At 42.6% G+C, this 24,824-nt stretch overlaps 2 protein-coding genes and 1 long non-coding RNA gene across 7 annotated transcripts in view; 1 reads left to right on the forward strand and 2 right to left on the reverse strand.

Annotated features, from left to right (window-relative positions):
• The window catches only part of LOC133545263 (BMP/retinoic acid-inducible neural-specific protein 3-like), a 1,164,151-nt gene that overhangs the window by 245,962 nt on the left and 893,365 nt on the right, over positions 1 to 24,824 (reverse strand). The gene's annotated exons all lie outside the window — the stretch shown is intronic.
• Positions 1 to 24,824, forward strand: part of ephb3a (eph receptor B3a) — a 189,158-nt gene that overhangs the window by 129,715 nt on the left and 34,619 nt on the right. The window contains exons 10-11 of one of the 2 annotated variants that reach the window (XM_061890377.1): positions 4,309 to 4,431; positions 8,718 to 8,965. In XM_061890377.1, coding sequence (XP_061746361.1) covers positions 4,309 to 4,431; positions 8,718 to 8,965 — 371 coding nt within the window. Of the gene's footprint in view, positions 1 to 4,308; positions 4,432 to 6,157; positions 6,935 to 8,717; positions 8,966 to 24,824 lie in introns of those variants that run through there. The other variant, XM_061890378.1, reaches the window with a different exon arrangement.
• LOC133545068 (uncharacterized) overlaps positions 1 to 24,824 on the reverse strand; it is a 165,529-nt gene that overhangs the window by 32,929 nt on the left and 107,776 nt on the right. The gene's annotated exons all lie outside the window — the stretch shown is intronic.

The raw sequence follows: 24,824 nt of genomic DNA on the forward strand, positions 1-24,824 counted from the left end.
TAAACAACAATTAATGGCTAATGCATTCACATCTGGTTTGAATAAAGTGCAACCATCACTTTAGGCTGAATGAACAAGAGGAAACATTTTCTGCTCATATTTTCAGCATTCAAACACATTTCAATAAACTAACATTTTAAGAGTAGGTTTGCCAGCTAAATAAAGTCCCCCTTTCCGGCCATACAGTATCTGCCCCGGCATCGCCGATGACGCAGCAGTAGCGATCCTTCATGGGCTTGTGTCCGGGTAGTGCCTTCTCCTTTGATCTGGCATATTTTTCGGTCCCATGATAATTAAAGACTTGCTGCGGATCAAAGCCCCTTTTACTGATAAAACCCATGCACTGAAAGGGTTGCAATTCTGAGACTAACTAGCTAAAACGCTGATGGTCTCGTAACCCAAAGTTATACAGCAAGACTGTGAGAGTTTGGACACCTTTAAAGTGTTTCCGATCATACAAAGTGCTCTCTGAGACAGGCTGACACAGCTCCATACTTGCCAACCCTCCCAAATTTTCCGGGAGACTCCCGAATTTCAGTGCCTCTCCCGAAAATCTCCCGAATTTCTCCCGATTTCCAGCCGTACCTGAGTAAGGACAGCCTGTCGTCACGTCCGCTTTTCCTCCATATAAACAGCGTGCGGGCCCAGTCACGTTATAACACCTACGGCTTTTGGAGAGTGCACAACTGCACATACAACAAAAAGGAGACTATTATATATGTCTCCGTTTTCCATAGGTTTATCTATAACCCATAAAGTAGGCAGCGTGTGTTTATTCCAGCCGCCACGTTAATACACTTACACACAACATCCGGATTCCCATCATGCATTGCTTCAAAATTACGGCAAGTAGTAATGTCCAAAAAAAAAGCGGGACAGAGAATAGAACAAGGATGGACAATTCAACCCTAAACTCACTCCTTTCCTGGAAATTAAATGTCACAGATGCTGCCCATACCTATGCTCCTTCAAAGGCTGTGCTACTGGCTGCAAAGCATTGCACTTTCAAATACAACTAGGAGAGAGGAGTGTTATGTGTGTGTATATGTGTGTAAATAAATACATAAATGATAAAATGATAAATGGGTTGTACTTGTATAGCGCTTTTCTACCTTCAAGGTACTCAAAGCGCTTTGACACTACTTCCACATTTACCCATTCACACACACACACACTGATGGAGGGAGCTGCCATGCAAGGCGCCAACCAGCACCCATCAGGAGCAAGGGTGAAGTGTCTTGCTCAGGACACAACGGACGTGACGAGGTTGGTACTAGGTGGGAATTGAACCAGGGACGCTCGGGTTGCGCACAGCCACTCTCCCCACTGCGCCACGCCGTCCCTAAATAAGTATATATATATATATATATATATATATATATATATATATATATATATGTATACTAGAGATGTGCGGATAGGCAATTATATCATCCGCAACCGTATCACCAAAGTCGTCATCCACCCGCCGTCCACCCGAACCAACATTTTGTCAGAACCCCACCCGCCCGCTGAAATACATCAGAGGTCGGCCACCTTTACCACTCAAAGAGCCATTTAAACTTGTTTCACAGGGTAAAGAAGACAATGGGAACGGCTAAGGTTCTCGCGAACATCCAATGGTGTTCATCCTGATGACAAAAAATAAGGGCGTGCTGTGAAGTAATTGACTTTGACACCTTCAACAACATGTACAAACCGATTGTTAGTCCAGCAACATGTTGTATGCAGCTTCCGTAATCACACATACAAGATTGAAAGGCATACTGGGTGATACAGAGTACACTGATGGTTGTGATATAAAAAAATTTAACACTCTTCGTAATATGCGGGGTTTGCTGCTAGCGGGGTGTATGAAATAGTCAGGAATGTCATGGATGCAAAGGATTTTGGGTATTTTTTTGTGTTGCGTTTATATTGTGTTACTGTGAGGATGTTCTCCCGAATTGTGTTTGTCATTCTTTTTTGGTGTGGCTTCACAGCGTGGCGCATATTACTAAGAGTGTTAAAATTGTTTATATCACAACCATTAGTGTACTCTGTGTCACCCAGTATGCCTTGCAGTCGTGTGCGTGTGTCAGCGGAAGCCACACACAACATATTGCTGGACCGACAAGCATATCGTACATGCTGTAGAAGGCGACAAAGTCAATGGTTTTATAGCACGCCCTAATATTTATTAACTGGGTGACTGCCGCTAGTCACTCTAGAGAAAATTTACGTCTCTTATTGTCTTCTTCACTTTGTGACACGGGTCCTAAATGGCTCTTTGAATGGTAAAGGATACCGATCCCTGAGCCATGTATAACAAATATTTCCGAATGGTTCAACCGCCACCCGCTCGAATCTAATTAAACTCTTATTTTTTCGTCATGTCACCCGCCCGACTTCGCGGATTAGACCGCAAACCGCGCATCTCTAATATATACACACCATATTTTTTGGACTATAAGTCACACTTTTTTTCATAGTTTGGCCGGGGGTGCGACTTATGTGTGAAATTATTAACACATTACCGTAAAATATCAAATAACATTATTTATCTCATTCGCGGAAGAGACGAAGAAAGTGTCAGCAATCGTCAAACACACGTCAGCAATCGTCACACACACGTCAACCAATAAGAATTTGGCGGGGGAGGGTCATGGCAGAGGTGCATTGTGGGTCATGGTATGCTAACTGGTATATGCCGTAGCTATTAAAATGGATCGTTTCATCGTTGGCGGTAACTTATAAAAACTGAGAAGGGCTGAACAAAAATTGCACCGAAAAGGACATCATGTACTGCGGATTACAAGCTGGACGTAGTGAAATATGCAGCAGAAAACGGCAAGAGGAAGCGGCGCATAACTTTTGGAGTTGGCAGAGTTGTTTAGAAGCGACATCGAGGAAGAAGATTTCATCGGATTTATCGATTAGGAGTGACAGACTGTTTGGTAAACGTATAGCACAGGGGTGTCAAACGTACGGCCCGCGAACAGGTTTTTTCCGGCCCGCGGAATGAGTTTGCTAAAGATAAAAATGAGCGGAAATTTTTGAATGAAAGAAACGGCTGTTCAGAATGCGTCCACTAGATGTCACAATAGCAATTCTGTGTTACGTTTGAAGATCAGGGAGCTAGCATTCACCCGCATAACTGATTTGAGGGCGTGTCGTGGTGACAACTCTTTTAACGTTCTCTAACACGTATCGTCGCGCCCGCCTTCACGCCGTGCTATCTGCGTGGCAGTCGGTCACATGTAGCGCGCAACCCCTGATTGCACACATCATCAATTGCAAGGCATAGTTGTTCAACAGCCACACATGTTACACTGATGGTTGTGATCTAAATAACTTTAACACTCTTACTAATATGCGCCATACTGTGAACCCACACCAAACAAGAATGACAAACACATTTCGGCAGAACATCCGCACTGTAGCACAACATAAACACAACAGAAGAAACCACGCCCACCTCAACCGACGCAAGTTATCGTGCCGTGATTTTACCAGTCCGCCCCACTTGGGAGTAGATTTTTCTCCATGTGGCCCCCCATCTAAAATGAGTTTGACACCCCTGGTATAACATGTTCTATATGTTATAGTTATTTGAATGACTCTTACCATAATATGTTACGTTAACATACCAGGCACCTTCTCAGTTGGTCATTTATGCCTCATATAACGTACACTTATTCAGCCTGTTGTTCACTATTCTTTATTTATTTTAAATTGCCTTTCAAATGTCTATTTTTGGTGTTGGATTTTACGCCATGCTATCTGCGTGGCAGTCGGTCACATGTAGCATTCAACCCCTGATTGCACACATCATCAATTGCAAGGCATAGTTGTTCAACAGCCACACATGTTACACTGATGGTTGTGATATAAATAACTTTAACACTCTTACTAATATGCGCCACACTGTGAACCCACACCAAACAAGAATGACAAACACATTTCGGCAGAACATCTGCACTGTAACACAACATAAACAACAGAAGAAATACTCTGAATCCCATGCATCTCTTCCGGGCCACATTATACACCCACGCCCACCTCAACCGACGCAGGTTATCGTGCCGTTGATATAAATAACTTTTCAACACTCTTACAAATATGCGCCACACTGTGAACCCACACCAAACAAGAATGACAAACACTTTTTGGGAGAACATCCGCACTGTAGCACAACATAAACACAACAGAAGAAATACCCTGAATCCCATGCATTATACAAAAAGTTGCAATTAGAGGCGTTCGTGAAGTAAAGCACCTGCAATACATATTTCGATATCGATTGTCTTTTCTTCATCTTCGTTTCAGTTTCTCCAGGGGTAAAAGTGTACATCGACCCTTTCACCTACGAGGACCCCAATGACGCCGTCCACGAGTTCGCCAAAGAGATAGACATCTCCTGCATCAAGATTGAGGAAGTCATCGGCGCAGGTGAAGAGCCCAGCTGCTTTCTGTCCGAGGGGACCCGGAATAAGTCACGTTCATCAATGATTGATTCGAACAGGAGTGTGCCATCACGGCCTCGGGTGTGCTCTGTGAGAAGAGCTTTGAGGCACAAAATGGGCTTTAGATTGAGAGCGTGCAATCTGCAAGGTACGGGGTGGGGGGTTGGGGGTGGCGGTAGAAATCTTTCCCTCCCTTCAATCTGTTTTTGTTTCCAGCAACATGTCCTGATTTCACCTTTTGATTAATTGATTGATACTTTTATTAGTAGATTGCACAGTTCAGTACATATTCCGTACAATTGACCACTAAATGGTAACACCCCAATAAGTTTTTCAACTTGTTTAAGTCGGGGTCCACGTTTATCAATTCATGGTACAAATATATACTATCAACATAATACAGTCATCACACAGGTTAATCATCGGAGTATATATTGAATTATTTACATTATTTACAATCCAGGGGGTGGGATGAGGAGATTTGGTTGATATCAGTACTTCAGTCATCAACAATTGTATCATCACAGAAATGGACATTGAAACAGTGTAGGTCTTACTTAGTAGGATATGTACAGCCAGCAGAGAACATAGTGAGTTCAGATAGCATAAGAACAAGTATATACATTAGAATATTTACATTAGGTTGGGGAGATGGGATGTGAATGGAGGAGGGTATTAGTACAGGGTTGAAGTTGCCTGGAGGTGTTGTTTTAGAGCGGTTTTGAAGGAATATAGCGATGCACTTAGTTTTATACCTGTTGGGAGTGCATTCCACATTGATGTGGCAGAGAAAGAGAATGAGTTAAGACCTTTGTTAGATCGGAATCTGGGTTCAACGTGGTTTGTGGAGCTCCCCCTGGTGTTGTGGTTATGGCGGTCATTTACGTTAAGGAAGTAGTTTGACATTTTATAGACTAGGCTCATTGCAAGTTGTTTGACTCTGTCCTCCACCCTGAGCCAGCCCACTTTGGAGAAGTGGGTTGGATTGAGGTGTGATCTGGGGTGGAGGTCTAAAAGTAACCGGAGTAGCTTGTTCTGGGATGTTTGGGGTCTATATTTGAGGGTTTTGGAGGTGCTTGGGTGCCAGGAGGTGCAAGCGTAATCGAAAAAGGGTTGAATGAGAGTTCCCGCTAGAATCTTCAAGGTGTTTTTGTTAAGGAAGTAGTTTGACATGTACTTCGGTATCAGGGAGGTATAGTGGATTTTATAGACTAGGCTCAGTGCAAGTTGTTTGACTCTTTCCTCCACCCTGAGCCAGCCCACTTTGGAGACGTGGGTTGGAGTGAGGTGTGATCTGGGGTGGAGGTCTAAAAGTAACCGGGCTAGCTTGTTCCGGGATGTTTGGAGTCTAGATTTGAGGGTTTTGGCGGTGCAAGCGTAATCGAAAGAGGGTTGAATGAGAGTTCCCGCTAGAATCTTCAAGGTGCTTTTGTTGACCAGAGAGGAGATTCTGTAGAGGAATCTCGTTCTTTGGTTGACCTTTTTGATCACCTTGGTTGCCATTTTATCACAGGAAAGATTGGCCTCTAGAACGGAACCTAGGTAGGTGATCTTATCTTTCCTGGTGATAACAATGTCACCCACTTTTATAGTGAAGTCCCTGACTTTGACTTTGACCTCCAAATGACAACGTGCTCCTGCTGCATCCAAGTTCCTCTGTCTTTACTTTCTGTCTTCTCTTCTCTCCTGTTGTAAACGTTTGCACCACTCAGGCGCCACACGTGCAACACCCAGCTTCCTCACCCGTCCACTTTGTCCCTACACGACTCCTCGATTGCACACTCGAACACAGCCAGCCACCCCCTCGCTCCCAGACATCTTCGCCCTTTGACCTCCCGTCTCACAGTGTCCTCTCCTTGACCCCCCCTCACCTCTCAGTAACACGCTCTAAATAAAACAGGGATGTCCAAACTGCGGCCCGCCAGTGTGTTCAGTTTTGCCCACGAGACGTCACGAAAATGGCAAGTCTAGCCCTCGGGTTGATTCCGACTTAATTTTATATGTTAGTTTGTGTTACGTCAGTAATTCAGGTTAATGATGACGGCATTTTTTTGTATGTTCCAATCCACGCAACCGTTCCCACTCATGGCGCAAATAAGTTAACACAAAAAGTCAACGCACGTGGTCACGCATAACACGACCTGCTCATTGAACTTAACGAATGTTACAAAATATGTCCGATTACAACACATAATTGAACATTTCACCCATTTTAAATTCCCTGCAATGCACGATAGGAAAAAAATGCAAAACACTCTCTCCACACTAATCCGTGTTTAGCGCATTTTAGCTGCTCGATGTTTCTGATTGATTACAAAACTTTAAGGAGGTAGTCACCAACGTTCCCTCTAAGGTACGCACACTGCTCCACGCATCCTCTGCGCACAAAATCAAATGAAAAGATAAGCGCATAACAGTGTGCACGTCTGCCATTGCTCACACATATGAAAAATTGAAGGGAAAATTGGTCGTCACGGACGTAAACACGGGAAACGTCAAACTATTAATTATTAATTAAATATACACTATTAAATATACACTATATTAATAAAATGTGTATAATATATATGTACAGTACAGGCCAGAAGTTTGGACACGCCTCCTCATTCCATGCATATTCTTTATTTTCATGACTATTTACATTATAGATTGTCATCAAAACCATGAATGAACACATGTGGAGTTATGTACTTAACAAAAAAAGGTGAAATAACTAACTAAAAACATGTTTTATATTCTACTTTCTTCAAAATAGCCACCTTTTGCTCTGATTACTGTTTTGCTGTACACTCTTGGCATTCTCTCCATGAGCTTCAAGCACAGCTGTGACGTGAAAACCATTTCTTGAAGCTCATCGAGAGAATGCCTAGAGTGTGCGAAAAATTAATCATAGCAAAGGGTAGCTATTTTGAAGAAACTAGAATAAAAAAAAACACACCTCCAAGTCAGAGTCCGTGGTTCTCGCCCGGAAAAGGGTGGAATGCCATCTCCGGGTTGGGGAGGAGACCCTGCCCCAAGTGGAGGAGTTCAAGTACCTAGGAGTCTTGTTCACGAGTGGGGGAAGAGTGGATCGTGAGATCGACAGGCGGATCGGTGCGGCGTCTTCGGTAATGCGGACGTTGTATCGATCCGTTGTGGTGAAGAAGGAGCTGAGCCGGAAGGCAAAGCTCTCAATTTACCGGTCAATCTACGTTCCCATCCTCACCTATGGTCATGAGCTTTGGGTCATGACCGAAAGGATAAGATCACGGGTACAAGCGGCCAAAATGAGTTTCCTCGGCCGTGTGGCGGGGCTCTCCCTTAGAGATAGGGTGAGAAGCTCTGCCATCCGGGAGGAACTCAAAGTAAAGCCGCTGCTCCTTCACATCGAGAGGAGGCAGATGAGGTGGTTCGGGCATCTGGTCAGGATGCCACCCGAACGCCTCCCTAGGGAGGTGTTTAGGGCACGGGGAAGACCCAGGACACGTTGGGAAGACTATGTCTCCCGGCTGGCCTGGAATGAGAACGCCTCGGGATCCCCCGGGAAGAGCTGGACGAAGTGGCTAGGGAGAGGGAATTCTGGGCTTCCCTGCTTAGGCTGCTGCCCCCGCGACTCGACCTCGGATAAGTGGAAGATGATGGATGGATGTTATGTTCATTCATAGTTTTGATGCCATCAGTGACAATCTACAATGTACATACCGTATTTCCTAGAATTGCCGCAGGGCATATAGTACACGCCTGCCTCGAATTACTCGCTTTGCAAAATAATAAGCGCATGCTTAGTATTAGTGCCTTGTCAAACCCCTGTCATCATTTTCAAAAATGGAGGAGGCTGATTTCAATACCGGTAATTTGAAGAGAATTAAGAGCTATTCAGACGGATATGAGGTCCAAGCTTACATCACACTCAAATTTTTACTGCATGCCTTTGGTAAGTGCCGGAGTGAGAAGAGGTTTTAAAATGATTAGCGCATGCTTACTTTTACCGCATGCCTTTGGTAAGCGCAGGAGTGCGAAGAGGTTTTAAATTAATTAGCGCAATTCAAGGAAATACGGTAGTCATGAAAATACAGAAAACGCATTGAGTGAGGAGATAGTTTGTGCAAACTGTTGGCCTTTACTGTAAACGCGGCCCGAGTCCAAAAGTTTGGACCCCCTTGATGTGAAAGCAGCACTTCCAAAGTCTCTCCACGCACTTCCCCTCCTTTTCTCCCCTCTGCTCACTCAAGCCTTCTCCCTCGTCACCCCCTCCACCCGCCCTTCCGCCCACACCCCTTGTCTTACCCCCAGGTGAGTTTGGCGAGGTGTGTCGCGGGCGGCTGAAGCAGGCCAGCCGCCGGGAGATGGTGGTGGCCATCAAGACCCTAAAAGCCGGCTACACGGAGCGCCAGAGACGGGACTTTCTTGCCGAGGCGTCCATCATGGGCCAGTTCGACCACCCCAACGTCATCCGGCTGGAGGGTGTGCTGACCCGCAGCTGCCCCGTCCTTATCATCACAGAATTCATGGAGAACGGCGCGCTGGATTCCTTCCTCAGGGTAAGCCCGGCGGGAGGTGCTCGCCGCATCCCCTCCGACACGAAAGATTACCTTCACTTTGTATCAAAGCTAAGAGAAAAACACACACTGACGCGCACCCGCGACACCCTTGGTTTATCGGAATATTTTACGCTCCATAAAACGCCCCGAGGCGTTCACTTGCTGAGTGATAGAGATTAAATGTGCAGTTTTGCATTCGGAGACAGTCGTGTCTCTGCTCGACGGTCCTAACTGATGCTGACACTCTTTTCAGTGCACAAACCAGGGGCGTCGCCAGACAGATTTCACTGGGGCACGTGCCCCAGTGTTGATCTGCAGTGCCCCAGTAAAAATTTCACCAGTATGGTGATTGATTGCTACTGTATAGCTCGGTTGGTAGAGCGGCCGTGCCAGCAACTTGAGGGTTGCAGGTTCGATTCCCGCTTCCGCCATCCTAGTCACTGCCGTTGTGTCCTTGGGCAAGACACTTTACCCACCTGCTCCCAGTGCCACCCACACTGGTTTAAATGTAACTTAGATATTGGGTTTCACTATGTAAAGCGCTTTGAGTCACTAGAGAAAAGCGCTATATAAATATACTTCACTATTCACTCCACGTAACAATGAGCACATGGCTACTTAATATGGTAATTTATTCACGTGTGGATCGAGACTTCAGTTGAGAGAGAGAGAGAGAGAGGGGGGGGGGGATGCGAATCACTGCGCGAGGTAGGTAACGTTAGCCAACAACAATTTGTTGATTACAATATTTTGATTTTGATTTGACTCAAACTGTAACTCCTGAATGGATTTAAGAAAGTTATTCGCCCGCAGCAGGGAAGAAGCAGCAGGAATGAGAGGTGTAAGTGAAGTCCTAGCTAGCTAGGCAACATCATTGTCTTAAGTTGATGCTAAGTTAGCTAACGTTATTCCTTGTATCAAGACAAACATATTAATTTGCTGTATGAACATGAAACATAATGTTGGTTATTGTCTGCTGGTTCTGCATCAATGAGGATTTGGAGTAAGCATGTGTGAGTTGAGTGCTTCTCAAATGCTTTATCTTCAGGAAGAAAAACTTTTTTCCCATATCATGAAGTCGTGAGCCAAATTTTTAAATCATTCACGTTTATTTCACGGAAAAATAGCACAGTAGACTTGTCCTGTTGATCGGTGTGACTTTGACTAAAATAATCTTGTTTTGTCACCAGAAAAATGGCTACAGCTAAAGCATCTGGTTTTGTTTCCAGAAAAAAAATAGTAATATTTCTTCTATTTGTTTTCAGAAAGATGTTCTGAAAATATCGGGTTTTGTTGCCCCAGAATTATTTGTGCCCCAGGTGTGCCCCAGTACAATATTAGGTCTAGTGACGCCCCTGGCACAAACTCCGCCGCGTTTGTTTGGACGCTGGCTTCAGTGTATCGCCGAGCCTTTGTGCGACTACAGAATACATTAGTGATCGGAGTTTTCTCTTCATCCCCCCGCCCACACAAGTGCTGAACAAAGACAGGATGAGAAATGAGGCGTCGTACAGTACATTTGCAGCAGCGCGGAGGCTATTACACGCAGTTCACATCGAGTACAATGGCTTTTCTTTGCGTGGTTGCGCCAGGAACAAGACTGTTATCCTCAACGAGGCTACTTGATGCTTTTAGCGACATGAAATTACCATTTTTCACATTTACATACCTCCACTTGCAGGGGTACGTTTGAGATTCTTTAGCTTCATGTCAGCACTTCTATTTGTAAGTTGAACCTTTTGTTGGAATAATTTTAGGGCCTGATCGACTAATATCCAAACACCACGTGCTAAAGAACATGTGCAAACTCGAAAATTCCTAGTGCTGTTAGTGTGTTGTGTGGACTACTAAGACTGATAACTGGTGCGGACCGCCTTATTTAAAGAGGTCATGTTATGACTTATTTTCAAAATGTTTTTATTTATTTTTTTTAATTAATCAGTCCAACAGAATAATTAGAATCATAATCAGAAATACCGTATTTCTTTGAATAGCCGCCGGGGCGCTAATTAATTTAAAACCTCTTCTCACTCCTGAGGTAAGCATGCCATTGCTTACCAATGGCATGCAGTAAAAAATTGAGTGTGATTAAAAAAATATATATATATTCTGCGGCTGCGGCCCGGTGGTTGGGGACCACTGCTCTACAACATGTCATCGCGACCGGCTTTACACATTTTGCTGCTTCTCATACGAGATTGCACTGCATACTTGGTACACAGCCATACCTTTTACACTGATGGTTGTGATAAAAACAACTTTAACACTCTTACTAATATGCGCCGCACTCTGTGAACCCACACCAACCACATTTCTGGAGAACATCGGGGGGGTTGAGAAAAAAAAGAAATCAGTCTAAGCCTGACTGAGGCCAAGTGGGAAAAAAACTCATAGCCATAGCACACATAAACATGTGTGTAAGACGGAAATATCAAAGAACCCAAAGGACATTAAAGAGGAGAGGTGATGCAACCAGCCACTTCTACACTAAGCCACAAAAGTAAAACAATGACAAAAAAAAAGATATACACTGCGGTGGCCCACGCCAAACGTCTGCTGGGGTAGGGGGGAGCTGGCCATACAAAGGAGCAGACCCAACAAAGCACCCTTGGCCGCCTACCAACTCTCGGCCAGTGTCCTGTCCGCATGGATGATCTAGGATGCGTCTAAGGAAACCGAGGTGTCCGATACCTCGGATAATGAACAATAATACCATAATAATACAATTCCAATTCCAAAACCAAACAAGCAACATTCAGAATAGCAATAAACAGAGCAATTGAGAAGACACAAACCAATCCAAAAGTAGTCAAAAAAAAATGTGTAATATCTACAACGGTATCAATATTAACTAGGAAAAAGAAATTAGTCTAAGCCTGACTGAGGCCAAAGGGAAAAAAACTCATAGCCATAGCACACATAAACATGTGTGTGAGACGGAAATATCAAAGAACACAAAGGACATTAAAAAGCAGAGGTGATGCAACCAGCCACTTCTACATGCAGCCATAGAAGTAAAACAATGACAAAAAAAGAAAAACAAAACATATACACTGTGGTGGCCCACGCCATTGTCTGCTGGGGTAGGGCGGAGCTTGCCATAGAAAGGAGCAGACCCAACAAAGCAACCAAGAGAGCTGACTCCACCCTTGGCCGCCTAGCAACGCTCGGCCAGTATCTAGGATGCGTCTAAGGAGACCGAGGTGTCCGATACGTCGGATAATGAACAATAATACCATAATAATACAATTCCAATTCCAAAACCAAACAACAAGCAACATTCAGAATAGTAATAAACAGAGAAATTGAGAAGACACAAACCAATCCAAAAGTAGTCAAAAAAAATGTGTAATATCAACAACGGTATCAATATTAACTAGAAAAAAGACATTAGTCTCAGCCTGACTGAGGCCAAAGGGAAAAAAACTCATAGCCATAGCACACATAAACATGTGTGTAAGACGGAAATATCAAAAAACATTAAAAAGCAGAGGTGAATGTCCAGGACGAGTGGAATGTGTTGATGTTGAAATGCTTTGAAAAGGTTGAAAAATGTGGGAATTGTGCAACTTGGAAAAATGTCCCATTCGTTTCAATGGGAACTTCCTGGAAATTTGAGAATTTTGGCATAAGCGGGATTTTTTTCCAAACTGATTAGTAGCATGAATGTCCTGAATGAGCTGAATTGGTTGGTGTTGGAATTGTTTAAATCGATCAAGAAATGTTGAATTAGTAACAGTTTTTAATTGAGAAATTCCTGGAATTTCGGGAAAACCGAGAATTTTTCTAGTTCCTTAACCAACTTGGTTTTTGTGCTGAATTTGAGGAGTTTTTTGAGGATTGAACAGTTGAAATGGGTTGAAAAATATGAAAGGAGTAGTCGAATTTAAGAAGGGTGGAAATAGGTTCCCAAAAAACAGGAATTCCTGGAAATTTGTTGTATCCATCCATTGGATGGATTGTTGAATTTGGAAAAATGGTAGTTTGACTGTTCAATGTCCAATGAATGTTGGAATGTGTTGAAGGTAGAACGGTTTGAATCGGTTGAAGAATGTGGGAAATTTTTTTGAATAATGGCCAGTTCATTTTGAATAGGGAAAATCCAAAATAATGAAAAATGTTGAAAACAGATGAAAAATGTGGGACTTGTGCAACTTTGAAGAATGTCCCATTGATTTCAATGGGAATTTCAGAAAAGTTGGTCATTTTGGGAAAAGCGGGAATTTTTGGGAAAATGGTCTGAATGAGTTGAAATTGTCGGTATTGACATTTTTAAAATCGGTTAAGAAATGTTGAAGTAGTAACATGTTGAATCGACAACAGGTATTACGGAATTCCAGGAATTTGGGGAAAACCGGGAATTTTTCCAGTTCAAAAACAACGTTGTTTTTTGTCCTGATTGAGAGGAATGTTTTGACGATGAACGGTTAAAATGTGTTGAAAAATGTGGAAGAAGTAGTCACCAGAAAAAAGGGTAGAAATAGGGCTTTGGAAAAGCAGGAATTCTGGAAAATCCTGAAAAATTTTTCAACTTGGAAAAATTTAAGTTTGAATTTCTAGAATGTTGGAATGTGTTGAAGGTGGAATGGTTTGAATCAGTTGAAGAATGTGGGAAAAATGTTTGAATAATGGCCAGTTCATTTTGAATTTGAAAAATCCAAAAAAGGAAAAATGAAAAATTATGAAAACAGATGAAAAATGTGGGACTTGTGCAACTTTGAAGAATTTCAGAAAAGTTGGGAATTTCCAGAAAAGCGGGAATTTTTTGGAAAATGGTAAAAAAAAACTTGACTTGTCTGAATGAGTTGAAATTGTCGGTGTTGACATTTTAAAAATCGGTTAAGAAATGTTGAAGTAGTAACATGTTGAATTAAGACATGGTATTACGGAATTCCAGGAATTCGGGCAAAACCAGGATTTTTTCCAGTTCAAAAAATTACTTTGTTTTTGTCCTGATTGAAAGGAATGTTTTGACGATGGAACAGTTGAAATGTGTTGAAAAATGTGGAAGGAGTAGTCACCAGAAAAAAGGGTAGAAATAGGGCTTTGGAAAAGAAGGAATTCTGGAAAATCTTGAATTTTTTTTAAACTTGGAAAAATTATAGTTTGAATTTCTAGAATGTTGGAATGTGTTGAAGGCGGAATGGTTTGAATCAGTTGAAGAATGTGGGAAAAATGTTTGAATGATGGCCAGTTCATTTTGAATTTGAAAAATACAAAAAAAGGAAAAATGAAAAATGATGATGAAAAATGTGGGACTTGTGCAACTTTGAAGAATTCCCCATTGATTTCAATGGGGATTTCAGAAAAGTTGGTCATTTCGGGAAACGCGGGATTTTTTTGGAAAATGGTCTGAATGAGTTGAAATTGTCGGTATTGACATTTTTAAAATCGGTTAAGAAATGTTGAAGTAGTAACATGTTGAATTGACAAATGGCATTACGGAATTCCAGGAATTCGGGGAAAACCGGGAATTTTTCCAGTTCAAAAAACAACGTTGTTTTTTGTCCTGATTGAGAGGAATGTTTTGACGATGAACGGTTAAAATGTGTTGAAAAATGTGGAAGAAGTAGTCACCAGAAAAAAGGGTAGAAATACGGTTTTGGAAAAGCAGGAATTCTGGAAAATTCTGATGTTTTTTTCAACGTGGAAAAATTATACTTTGAATTTCTAGAATGTTGGAATGTGTTGAAGGTGGAATGGTTTGAATAGGTTGAAAAATGTGGGAAAAATGTTTGAATAATGGCCAATTCATTTTGAATAGGGAAAATCCAAAATAATGAAAAATGAAAAATTATGAAAACAGATGAAAAATGTGGGACTTGTGCAACTTTGAAGAATGTCCCATTGATTTCAATGGGGATTTCAGAAAAGTTAGTCATTTCGGGAAAAGCGGGAATTTTTTGGAAAATGGTGTGAATGAGTTGAAATTGTCGGTATTGACATTTTTAAAATCGGTTAAGAAATGTTGAAGTAGTAACATGTTGAATCGACAACAGGTATTACGGAATTCCAGGAATTTGGGGAAAACCGGGAATTTTTCCAGTTCAAAAAACAACGTTGTTTTTTGTCCTGATTGAGAGGAATGTTTTGACGATGAACGGTTAAAATGTGTTGAAAAATGTGGAAGAAGTAGTCACCAGAAAAAAGGGTAGAAATAGGGCTTTGGAAAAGCAGGAATTCTGGAAAATCCTGAAAAATTTTTCAACTTGGAAAAATTTAAGTTTGAATTTCTAGAATGATGGAATGTGTTGAAGGTGGAATCGTTTGAATAGGTTGAAAAATGTAGGAAAAATGTTTGAATAATGGCCAGTTCATTTTGAATAGTTACCATAGTTACCTATGACCTGGAGGTTTATCCTTACCCTGATTTAGCCCAATGCCACATTTCTCTTAACTGTAAACCTTGATTGCCTCACCATCAGCAACTTTTACACTATTGTAGTGAATCACACCTGAGCCATCATACATGAATCTTTACTGGACGTGTGGAAGTAAACATCGTGATAAATAACATCTTATAACAATCAATTTAGGGATCTCGATATCTGGTCAGGAGACTGTGCTTGGAGGCTGAAATTGGTCGGTCGTCCTTGAAGGCTTTACGATATTTATGGAGTACAAAACTAGACGTTGAGTAATCGCGGACAATAACTGTTTTCCGTCGCATTCTCGTCGTCTCCCCTTCGACAAATGGACCAAGTTTTTCCACTAAGTAGAATCACAGCTGGACCGGGACATTTGAAAGTTCTCTTGCCGTTCCTGTGGCACGACACACTCGTTGACGAACATATCCCTACCAGGCTGCCGTTCTTCCAGGCCTTATCCAAAACCGTTGCCGTCCGAAAAGTGTTGTATCTCGAATAGCTGCAATCGTGCTGTGTTTAAGTTGCCTCCTATATGGTAAATGGGTTATACTTGTATAGCGCTTTTCTACCTTCACGGTACTCAAAGCGCTTTGACACTATTTCCACATTCACCCATTCACACACACATTCACACACTGATGGCGGAAACTGCCATGCAAGGCCCTAACCACGAACCATCAGGAGCAAAGGTGAAGTGTCTTGCTCAAGGACACAACAGACGTGACGAGGTTGGTAGAAGGTGGGGATTGAACCAGGAACCCTCAGGTTGCTGGCACGGCCACTCTCCCAACCGCGCCACGCCGTCCCCAAGCATCCAAGCGGGCAGTTTTAACCAAGTTTTTAATGTGCATGGATTTGAGTCCAACTCAGTCCAAGTCACGTCCGTATCCCCTCCCCCCCTCCTGCTCCCGGCCGCTCACTGTTAAAGACAACGGATGATTAGGCGGTATAGCTCGGTCGGTAGAGCGGCCATGCCAGCAACTTGAGGGTTGCAAGTTCGATAACCGCTTCCGCCATCCTAGTCACTGCCGTTGTGTCCTTGGGCAAGACACTTTACCCACCTGCTCCCAGTGCCACCCACACTGGTTTAAATGTAACTTAGATATTGGGTTTCACTATGTAAAGCGCTGTGAGTCACTAGAGAAAAAGCGCTATATAAATATCATTCACTTCACATTAGATTAACACGCACCACCTGTGAAATCTAATCATCTGCCAGCTGTGTCTCGCCGTCAGCATTGTTACACCCCCGTCTGACGGTGCTCTGTCCTCAGCACCATGGACAGAGGCGGTGACCTTTGCTCCTGCAACACATTTTCCCTCCACACATGCGTTTCCTTCTTTTAAGGTATCCACGTGTGTTATAAAGCGCCTTTTATAAAGCTGGCTGCGTCGCGTATTTTCTCACGTTTCTTCCCATGTGGGTCTTTCTGGCGTCATTTCCGTTCACAGGTGCAACGACCTGTGTAAAAATAATATCCAAGGAGGGGATGATTTAGTGTGGCTGACGCGGCGCTTAGGCTAAACAATTTTTTTTTTTTAAGGAGTTATCCGTCTTAATGTAGACAGGGCCTTAGTCAGGGACGCAGTGGGAGAGTGGCCGTGCGCAACCCGAGGGTCCCTGGTTGAAATCCCACCTGGTACCAACCTCGTCACGTCCGTTGTGTCCTGAGCAAGACACTTCACCCTTGCTCCTGATGGGTGCTGGTTAGCGCCTTGCATGGCAGCTCCCTCCATCAGTGTGTGTGTGAATGGGTAAATGTGGAAGTAGTATCAAAGCGCTTTGAGTACTTTGAAGGTAGAAAAGCGCTATACAAGTACAACCCATTATTATAACCCATCATAGTCTTGATAAATCACCCTGCGTGTGCTAAATATTTGCATTTTCTCCTCCCGTTATTGTGTGTGTTCTGATGATCAGTTTATATCATATTTATATCTCATGACACACTGTCTGTATGTAATATGGCTTTTAAATTTGTTTTGCGGCTCCAGACAGATTTGTTTTTGTATTTTCGTTCCAATATGGCTCTTTCAACATTTTGGCTTGCAGACCCCTGGTCTACACACTGCTTGTAAGTAGTGAAGTGAATTATATTTATATAGCGCTTTTTCTCAAGTGACTCAAAGCGCTTTACATAGTGACACCCAGTATCTAAGTTACATTTAAACCAGTGCGGGTGGCACTGGGAGCAGGTGGATAAAGTGTCTTGCCCAAGGACACAACGGCAGTGACTAGGATGGCACAAGCGGGAATCGAACCTGCGACCCTCAAGTTGCTGGCACGGCCACTTTACCAACCAAGCTATGCCGCCCCACAAGTACTCTGTGTGTGTGCGCTGCCGAACATGCTCCTCTGCTCGTAAAAAACAGCAATGTCAGGGTATAGTACCGTTGTTGATACTATAGTCATACCAAAGACTATAAAAATGGGACCCATTACCTCCCTGCTTGGCACTCAGCATTAAGGGTTGGAATTGGGGGTTTAAATCACCAAAAATGATTCCTGGAGGAATTCAAGTACCTAGGAGTCTTGTTCACGAGTGGGGGAAGAGTGGATCGTGATATTGACAGGCGGATCGGTGCGGCGTCTTCAGTAATGCGGACGTTGTACCGATCCGTTGTGGTGAAGAAGGAGCTGAGCCGGAAGGCAAAGCTCTCAATTTACCGGTCGATCTACGTAGAGTAGAAGGTCTGCCATCCGGGAGGAACTCAAAGTAAAGCCGCTGCTCCTTCACATGGAGAGGAGCCAGATGAGGTGGTTCGGGCATCTGGTCAAGATGCCACCCGAACGCCTTCCTAGGGAGGTGTTTAGGGCACGTCCAACAGGTAGACCCAGGACACGTTGGGAAGACTATGTCTCCCGGCTAGCCTGGGAACGCCTCGGGATCCCCCGGGAAGAGCTAGACGAAGTGGCTGGGGAGAGGGAAGTCTGGGTTTCCCTGCTTAGGCTGTTGCCCCCGCGACCCGACCTCGGATAAGCGGAAGAAGATGGATGGATCATTGGTACTTTAACTTGTACTTTATATTCTACATATTCATGAAGACAGACACTATATTGCTCATTTAAAAGACACAATCCTCTGCACACAAGCATAGTAGATAAAATTTTCAGCTTTGCACAAGTTTTAATAAACATAAACCTTTAGTAGATCTGGCCCCTAACGTGTAATGAGGTGATCCATATTTGCTGCAGCAGACGTATGGTTTTACTATTCCTGCCTTGCGCCGGCTGAGGGGGGCCAGCAAACATTTATTACCGCCGAATGCCCCGCCATCAATTGCAAGGCTGTATAATTAATCACCCGCAGCCGCATTAAACGGCGTGTAAACACAGCATCAAATTCACCTTTTAAATGCGTGCGTGGTCATTACTCATTAAAAATGACTGGGACAAAAAGCTCAGTAAATTTCTATTAGGATCGGCACAAAATGCCGCATGTTTCTGTATTCCTTAAAGGGGAACATTATCAGCAGACCTATGTAAGCGTCAATATAAACTTTGATGTTGCAGAGAAAACACCATGTTTTTTTAACCGATTTCCGAACTCTAAAAGGGTGAATGTTCAATTGTTCACTGTCGGAGCGACGACGTCACCAACGTGATGTCAAAACGTGAAGAAATCCGCCATTTTCCGTTTTTACGACTGTTTTCCGTACCTTGGAGACATCGTGTGTTGTCGGAGGGTCTAACAACACTAACAGGGACGGACTCAAGTTGCACCACTGGTCAAAAGACGCAAAAGTGGCAAGAAATCGGACGCACATTTTACCGACGACAGCAATGGCAAGACTTTGTGGATATCCTGCGACACTTAAAGCAGATGCATTTCCAACGATAAAGTCAAAGAAATCACAAAGGGGAGTTTTGTTGATGTTATTGACTTATGTGCTAATCAGACATATTTGATCACGGCATGACTGCAAGCTAATCGGCTAGCTGTATATTGTATCATTACGCCTCATTTGTAGCTATATTTGCATCCAGCCTTTCCCTGCACCCACATTTAATGCCAAACAAACACTTACCAATCGACAGATTTAAGTTGCACCAGTTGTCAAAAGCTGCAAAAGTGGCAAGAAATCGGACGCACATTTTACCAACGACAGCAATGGCAAAGCTTTGTGGATATCCTGCGACACTTAAAGCAGATGCATTTCCAACGATAAAGTCAAAGAAATCACAAAGGGGAGTTTTGTTGATGTTATTGACTTATGTGCTAATCGGACATATTTGCGTGACTGCGAGCTAATCGATGCGAACATGCTATTTAGGCTAGCTGTAGGTACATATTGTATTATTACGCCTCATTTGTAGCTATATTTGCATCCAGCCTTTCGCTCCACCCACATTTAATGCCAAACAAACACTTACCAATCGACGGATTTAAGTTGCACCAGTGGTCAAAAGATGCAAAATGGGCAAGAAATTGGACGCACATTTTACCGATGACAGCTATGCTACGACAGAGATGGCAATTTTTTGTGGATATCCTGCAACACTTAAAGCAGATGCATTTCCAACGATAAAGTAGAAGAAATCACAAAGGGGAGTTTTGTTGATGTTATTGACTTATGTGCTAATCGGATATATTTGCGTGACTGCAAGCTAATCGATGCTAACATGCTATTTAGGTTAGCTGTATGTACATATTGTAACATTACGCCTCATTTGTAGCTATATTTGCATCCAGCCTTTCCCTCCACCCACATTTAATGCCAAACAAATACTTATCAATTGACGGATTTAAGTTGCACCAGTGGTCAAAAGATGCAAAATGGGCAAGAAATTGGACGCACATTTTACCGACTACACCTATGCTACGACAGAGACGGCAATTTTTTGTGGATATCCTGCAACACTTAAAGCAGATGCATTTCCAACGATAAAGTAGAAGAAATCACAAAGGGGAGTTTTGTTGATGTTATTGACTTATGTGCTAATCGGATATATTTGCGTGACTGCAAGCTAATCGATGCTAACATGCTATTTAGGCTAGCTGTATGTACATATTGTATCATTACGCCTCATTTGTAGCTATATTTGCATCCAGCCTTTCCCTCCACCCACATTTAATGCCAAACAAACACTTACCAATCGACAGATTTAAGTTGCACCAGTGGTTAAAATACGCAAAAGTGGCAAGAAATTGGACGGACATTTTACCGACGATAGCTATGCTACGACAGAGATGGCAATTCTTTGTGGATATCCTGCGACACTCAAAGCAGATGCATTTCCAACGATAAAGTCAAAGAAATCACAAAGGGGAGTTTTGTTAATGTTATTGACTTATGTGCTAATCAGATATTTTTGGTCACGGCATGACTGCAAGCTAATCGGCTAGCTGTATATTGTATCATTACGCCTCATTTGTAGCTATATTTGCATCCAGCCTTTCCCTCCACCCACATTTAATGCCAAACAAACACTTACCAATCGACAGATTTAAGTTGCACCAGTTGTCAAAAGATGCAAAAGTGGCAAGAAATCGGACGCACATTTTACCGACGACAGCTATGGCAAGACTTTGTGGATATTCTGCGACACTTAAAGCAGATGCATTTCCAACGATAAAGTCAAAGAAATCACAAAGGGGAGTTTTGTTGATGTTATTGACTTATGTGCTAATCGGACATATTTGCGTGACTGCAAGCTAATCGATGCTAACATGCTATTTAGGCTAGCTGTATGTACATATTGTATCATTAGGCCTCATTTGTTGCTATATTTGCATCCAGCCTTTCCCTCCACCCACATTTAATGCCAAACAAACACTTACCAATCGACGGATTTAGGTTGCACCAGTGGTCAAAAGATGCAAAATGGGCAAGAAATCGGACGCACATTTTACCGACGACAGCTATGCTACGACAGCTATGGCAAGACTTTGTGGATATCCTGCGCCACTTAAAGCAGATGCTTTTCCAACGATAAAGTCACAGAAATCACAAATGTGAGTTTTGTTGATGTTATGTGCTAATCAGACATATTTGGTCACGGCATGACTGCAAGCTAATTGATGCTGACATGCTATTTAGGCTAGCTGTATGCACATATTGTATCATTACGCCTCATTTGTAGCTATATTTGCATCCAGCCTTTCCCTCCACCCACATTTAATGCCAAACAAACACTTACTAATCGACGGATTTAAGTTGCACCAGTGGTCAAAAGATGCAATCGTTGGTTAGAAGGCGATCGCCGAATTCGTCCACACTGCCGCTGTCTGTCGTAATATGGCTCAATAGCTTCAGTTTCTTCTAATCAGACATATTTGGTCGCGGCATGAATGCCAGCTAATCGATGATAACATGCTATTTTGGCCACCTTTTTATACATTTGTAGCTGTATTCGTATCCAGCGTTTCCCAAATGTAATGCCAAACAAACACTTACCAATCGACAGATTTAAGTTGCTCCAGTGTCACAAGATGCGAAAGTCCCGATCGTATGGTCCGCACATTTTAATGGCGATGCTAAGGCAGACATGGCCGAATAGCGTCAATAGCTATTGGCTCAATAGCTTCAGTTTTTTCTTCAATTTCGTTTTCGCTATCTGCCGCCACACTCCAACCATCCGTTTCAATACACGCGTAATCTATTGAATTGCTTACGGCGCTGAAATCCGAGTCTGAATCCGAGCTACTATGCCGTACCTTTCTGTGCTATCCGCCATATTTGTTTTTGTTGGCTTCACGAAGTCACAGGAGAATAGACGGGTGGCGATAACGAAGACTTTGAAGTCTTTTTTCGGGATATTGCGCGATGCGTAATATTTTGAGAAAAACTTCGAAAAACAAAATAAGCCACTGGGAACTGATTTTTATTGGTTTAAACCAGGGCTAGGGAACCTATGGCTCTAGAGCCAGATGTGGCTCTTTTGATGACTGCATCTGGCTCTCGGATAAATCTGAGCTGACATTGCTTAACACGATAAATAATGAATAATTCCACTTGTAATCACAGTGTTAAAAATAACGTTCAAAATATAAAAAATTCTCATGCATTTTGAATCCATCCATCCGTTTTCTACCGCACCTGTTCAAGAAGTTGCGTTAATGGTAAGACGATATTTATTTATTATTGGTTAGTGTGCGGCTTGCCCTCCTGGGGGTTCTTCAGACCACCAAGCACCGACATGAGAGCCTGTTTCAGGGTTACAATATTGTTTTATTTCTCAATAAGTCTCTCAGTTGCTTCCTAGCAATTGTCTTTTCCTCTTTCCTTCTCGCTTGCGCTCTGGCTCCAGCCCCAACCCCGTCTCTCCTCCTGGCTGCTGCTTATAAACAGAGTGACAGGTGATTAGATAAGGCAAAGGTGGGCCTTCTACGCATCTGTCGTTGATTTCGAGGCCGATCCTGGCAACTCCCCGCTTTGCTGCAGGCCCGCAGGCCACGCCCCCTTCACAGTTAGCTTCAGAATAACAATGTTATTACAAAGAATAAGAGACTTATTATATTCTAGAAATGTTGGTCTTACTTAAAAATGCACGCATTTAGTTGTTGAGTGTTGAAAAAATTTTTATATGGCTCTTACGGAAATACATTTTAAAATATTTGGATTCTTGGCTCTCTCAGCCAAAAAGGTTCCCGACCCCTGGTTTAAACCCTTCTGAAATTGGGATAATGTTCCCCTTTAATGCGTCAACATTTCTAAAAATAGACATTAATGTGAGTGTTGAAACATGCCCTGGTTTTATGGAGATCGAAAAAGGGCTTTCGTATACACGGCGAATGATGTAAAGTGTGCTGAGTCAGATGTCCAGCGATGAAAAAACGGTGTGCGTGTCCTCCTCCGGTCACAAGAGTGGGACTCAAAAGGACTCTTGAGTTCTGGAGTCTCATTTGGAAAGTTGCACATTTTGAACAGAAGTCTACCTCAAGGTCAACATTGAAACCAGAGGTGTCGTATTTGTGTTTGTATCCAAACCACACAGTTTGGTAATTGATGGACTCAATTAAATTTGATTTTTATTTGTTTACAATCAAGATTTTTTTTTTTTTTTTTTTTTTTGAATTTGTCAGTTTTAAAAGACACCGTCATAAAATAATATATATTTTTCTGAAAAAGTTTGAGAATAAGGTGGTTTGAATAAAATTAGGACTGTGCAACACTACTTACTAGGGTTGTAAGTAGGGGTGTGAAGGTACACAAAAATTTCGGTTCGGTACGTACCTCGGTTTAGAGGTCACGGTTCGATTCATTTTCGGTACAGTAAGAAAACAACAAAATATAATTTTTGGGGTTATTTATTTACCAAATTTGTAAACAAAGGCTTTATCCTTTTAACATTGGAAACACTATAATAATTCTGCCCACGTTAATCCACATTAAACTGCCTCAAGTTGGTGCTTTGATTAAATAAAATGACAAAACCTTTCTTCTTCATATAAAAAGTGCAACATTAAACAGTTTCAAGTCAACTCATCATGCTTAATTTATTACAGCATTTGGGAAGCCTGTAGTTAACTTTTATTATACACACACACACACACACACACACAGCAAAATGAGCTAACGTAACGTTAAAACCTAATTGGCCTTCACCTCAATCCAGAACTATGAGAGAGCTGAGCTGCAGTTTAAGTTTCTAGAAGGTCAACGGGCTCATAGTGATGTTTGTAATAGTTGTGACTGGGAATATTAAACTGTTCATCAATCAATATTTATTTATGTAGCCCTAAATCACAAATTTCTCAAAGGACTGTACAAACCATTACGACTACGACATCCTCGGAAGAACCCACAAAGTTTCAAGTCAACTCATCATACTTAATTTATTACAGCATTTGGGAAGCCTGTCGTTGACTTTTACTACACACACACACGCACGCACACACACACACAGCAAAATGAGCTAACGTTACGCTAAAACCTAATTGGCCTTCACCTCAAGCCAGAACTATGAGCGAGCTGAGCTGCAGTTTAAGTTTCTAGAAGGTCAACGGGCTCATAGTGATGTTTGGAATAGTTGTGACTGGGAACATTAAACAGTTTCAAGTCCACTCATCGTGTTTAATTTATTACAGCATTTGGGAAGCCTGTAGTTGACTTTCTTTTATTATACACGCACACACACAGCAAAATGAGCTAACGTTACGCTAAAACCTAATTGGCCTTCACCTCAAGCCAGAACTATGAGCGATCTGAGCTGCAGTTTAAGTTTCTAGAGGTTCAACAGGCTCATAGTGATGTTTGGAATAGTTGTGACTGGGAAGTGTTTTTTTTATAATTTGGGGAGTGTACGATGTCCGCTGCTCACCCGCTAAACACATATCGGCTCATCTCGACGCCGGAGCACTGACTCCATGCTTTCTGAATACGCACTGCTGATTGGCTTTGTATGTAGCCAATCAGATGGTTGTGTGGGCGGGACAATGCTGGGTGCTCACTGCTCGGACAGAGGCAGAAAGCAGAGCAGCTTGTTAAGACTTTAGTATACAAACTCGTTCGATACACCCTCGTACCGAACCAAAACGGTTCAATAC

The sequence above is a fragment of the Nerophis ophidion genome, linkage group LG28 (assembly GCF_033978795.1).
Source record: "Nerophis ophidion isolate RoL-2023_Sa linkage group LG28, RoL_Noph_v1.0, whole genome shotgun sequence".
NCBI classification, from domain to species: Eukaryota; Metazoa; Chordata; class Actinopteri; order Syngnathiformes; family Syngnathidae; genus Nerophis; species Nerophis ophidion.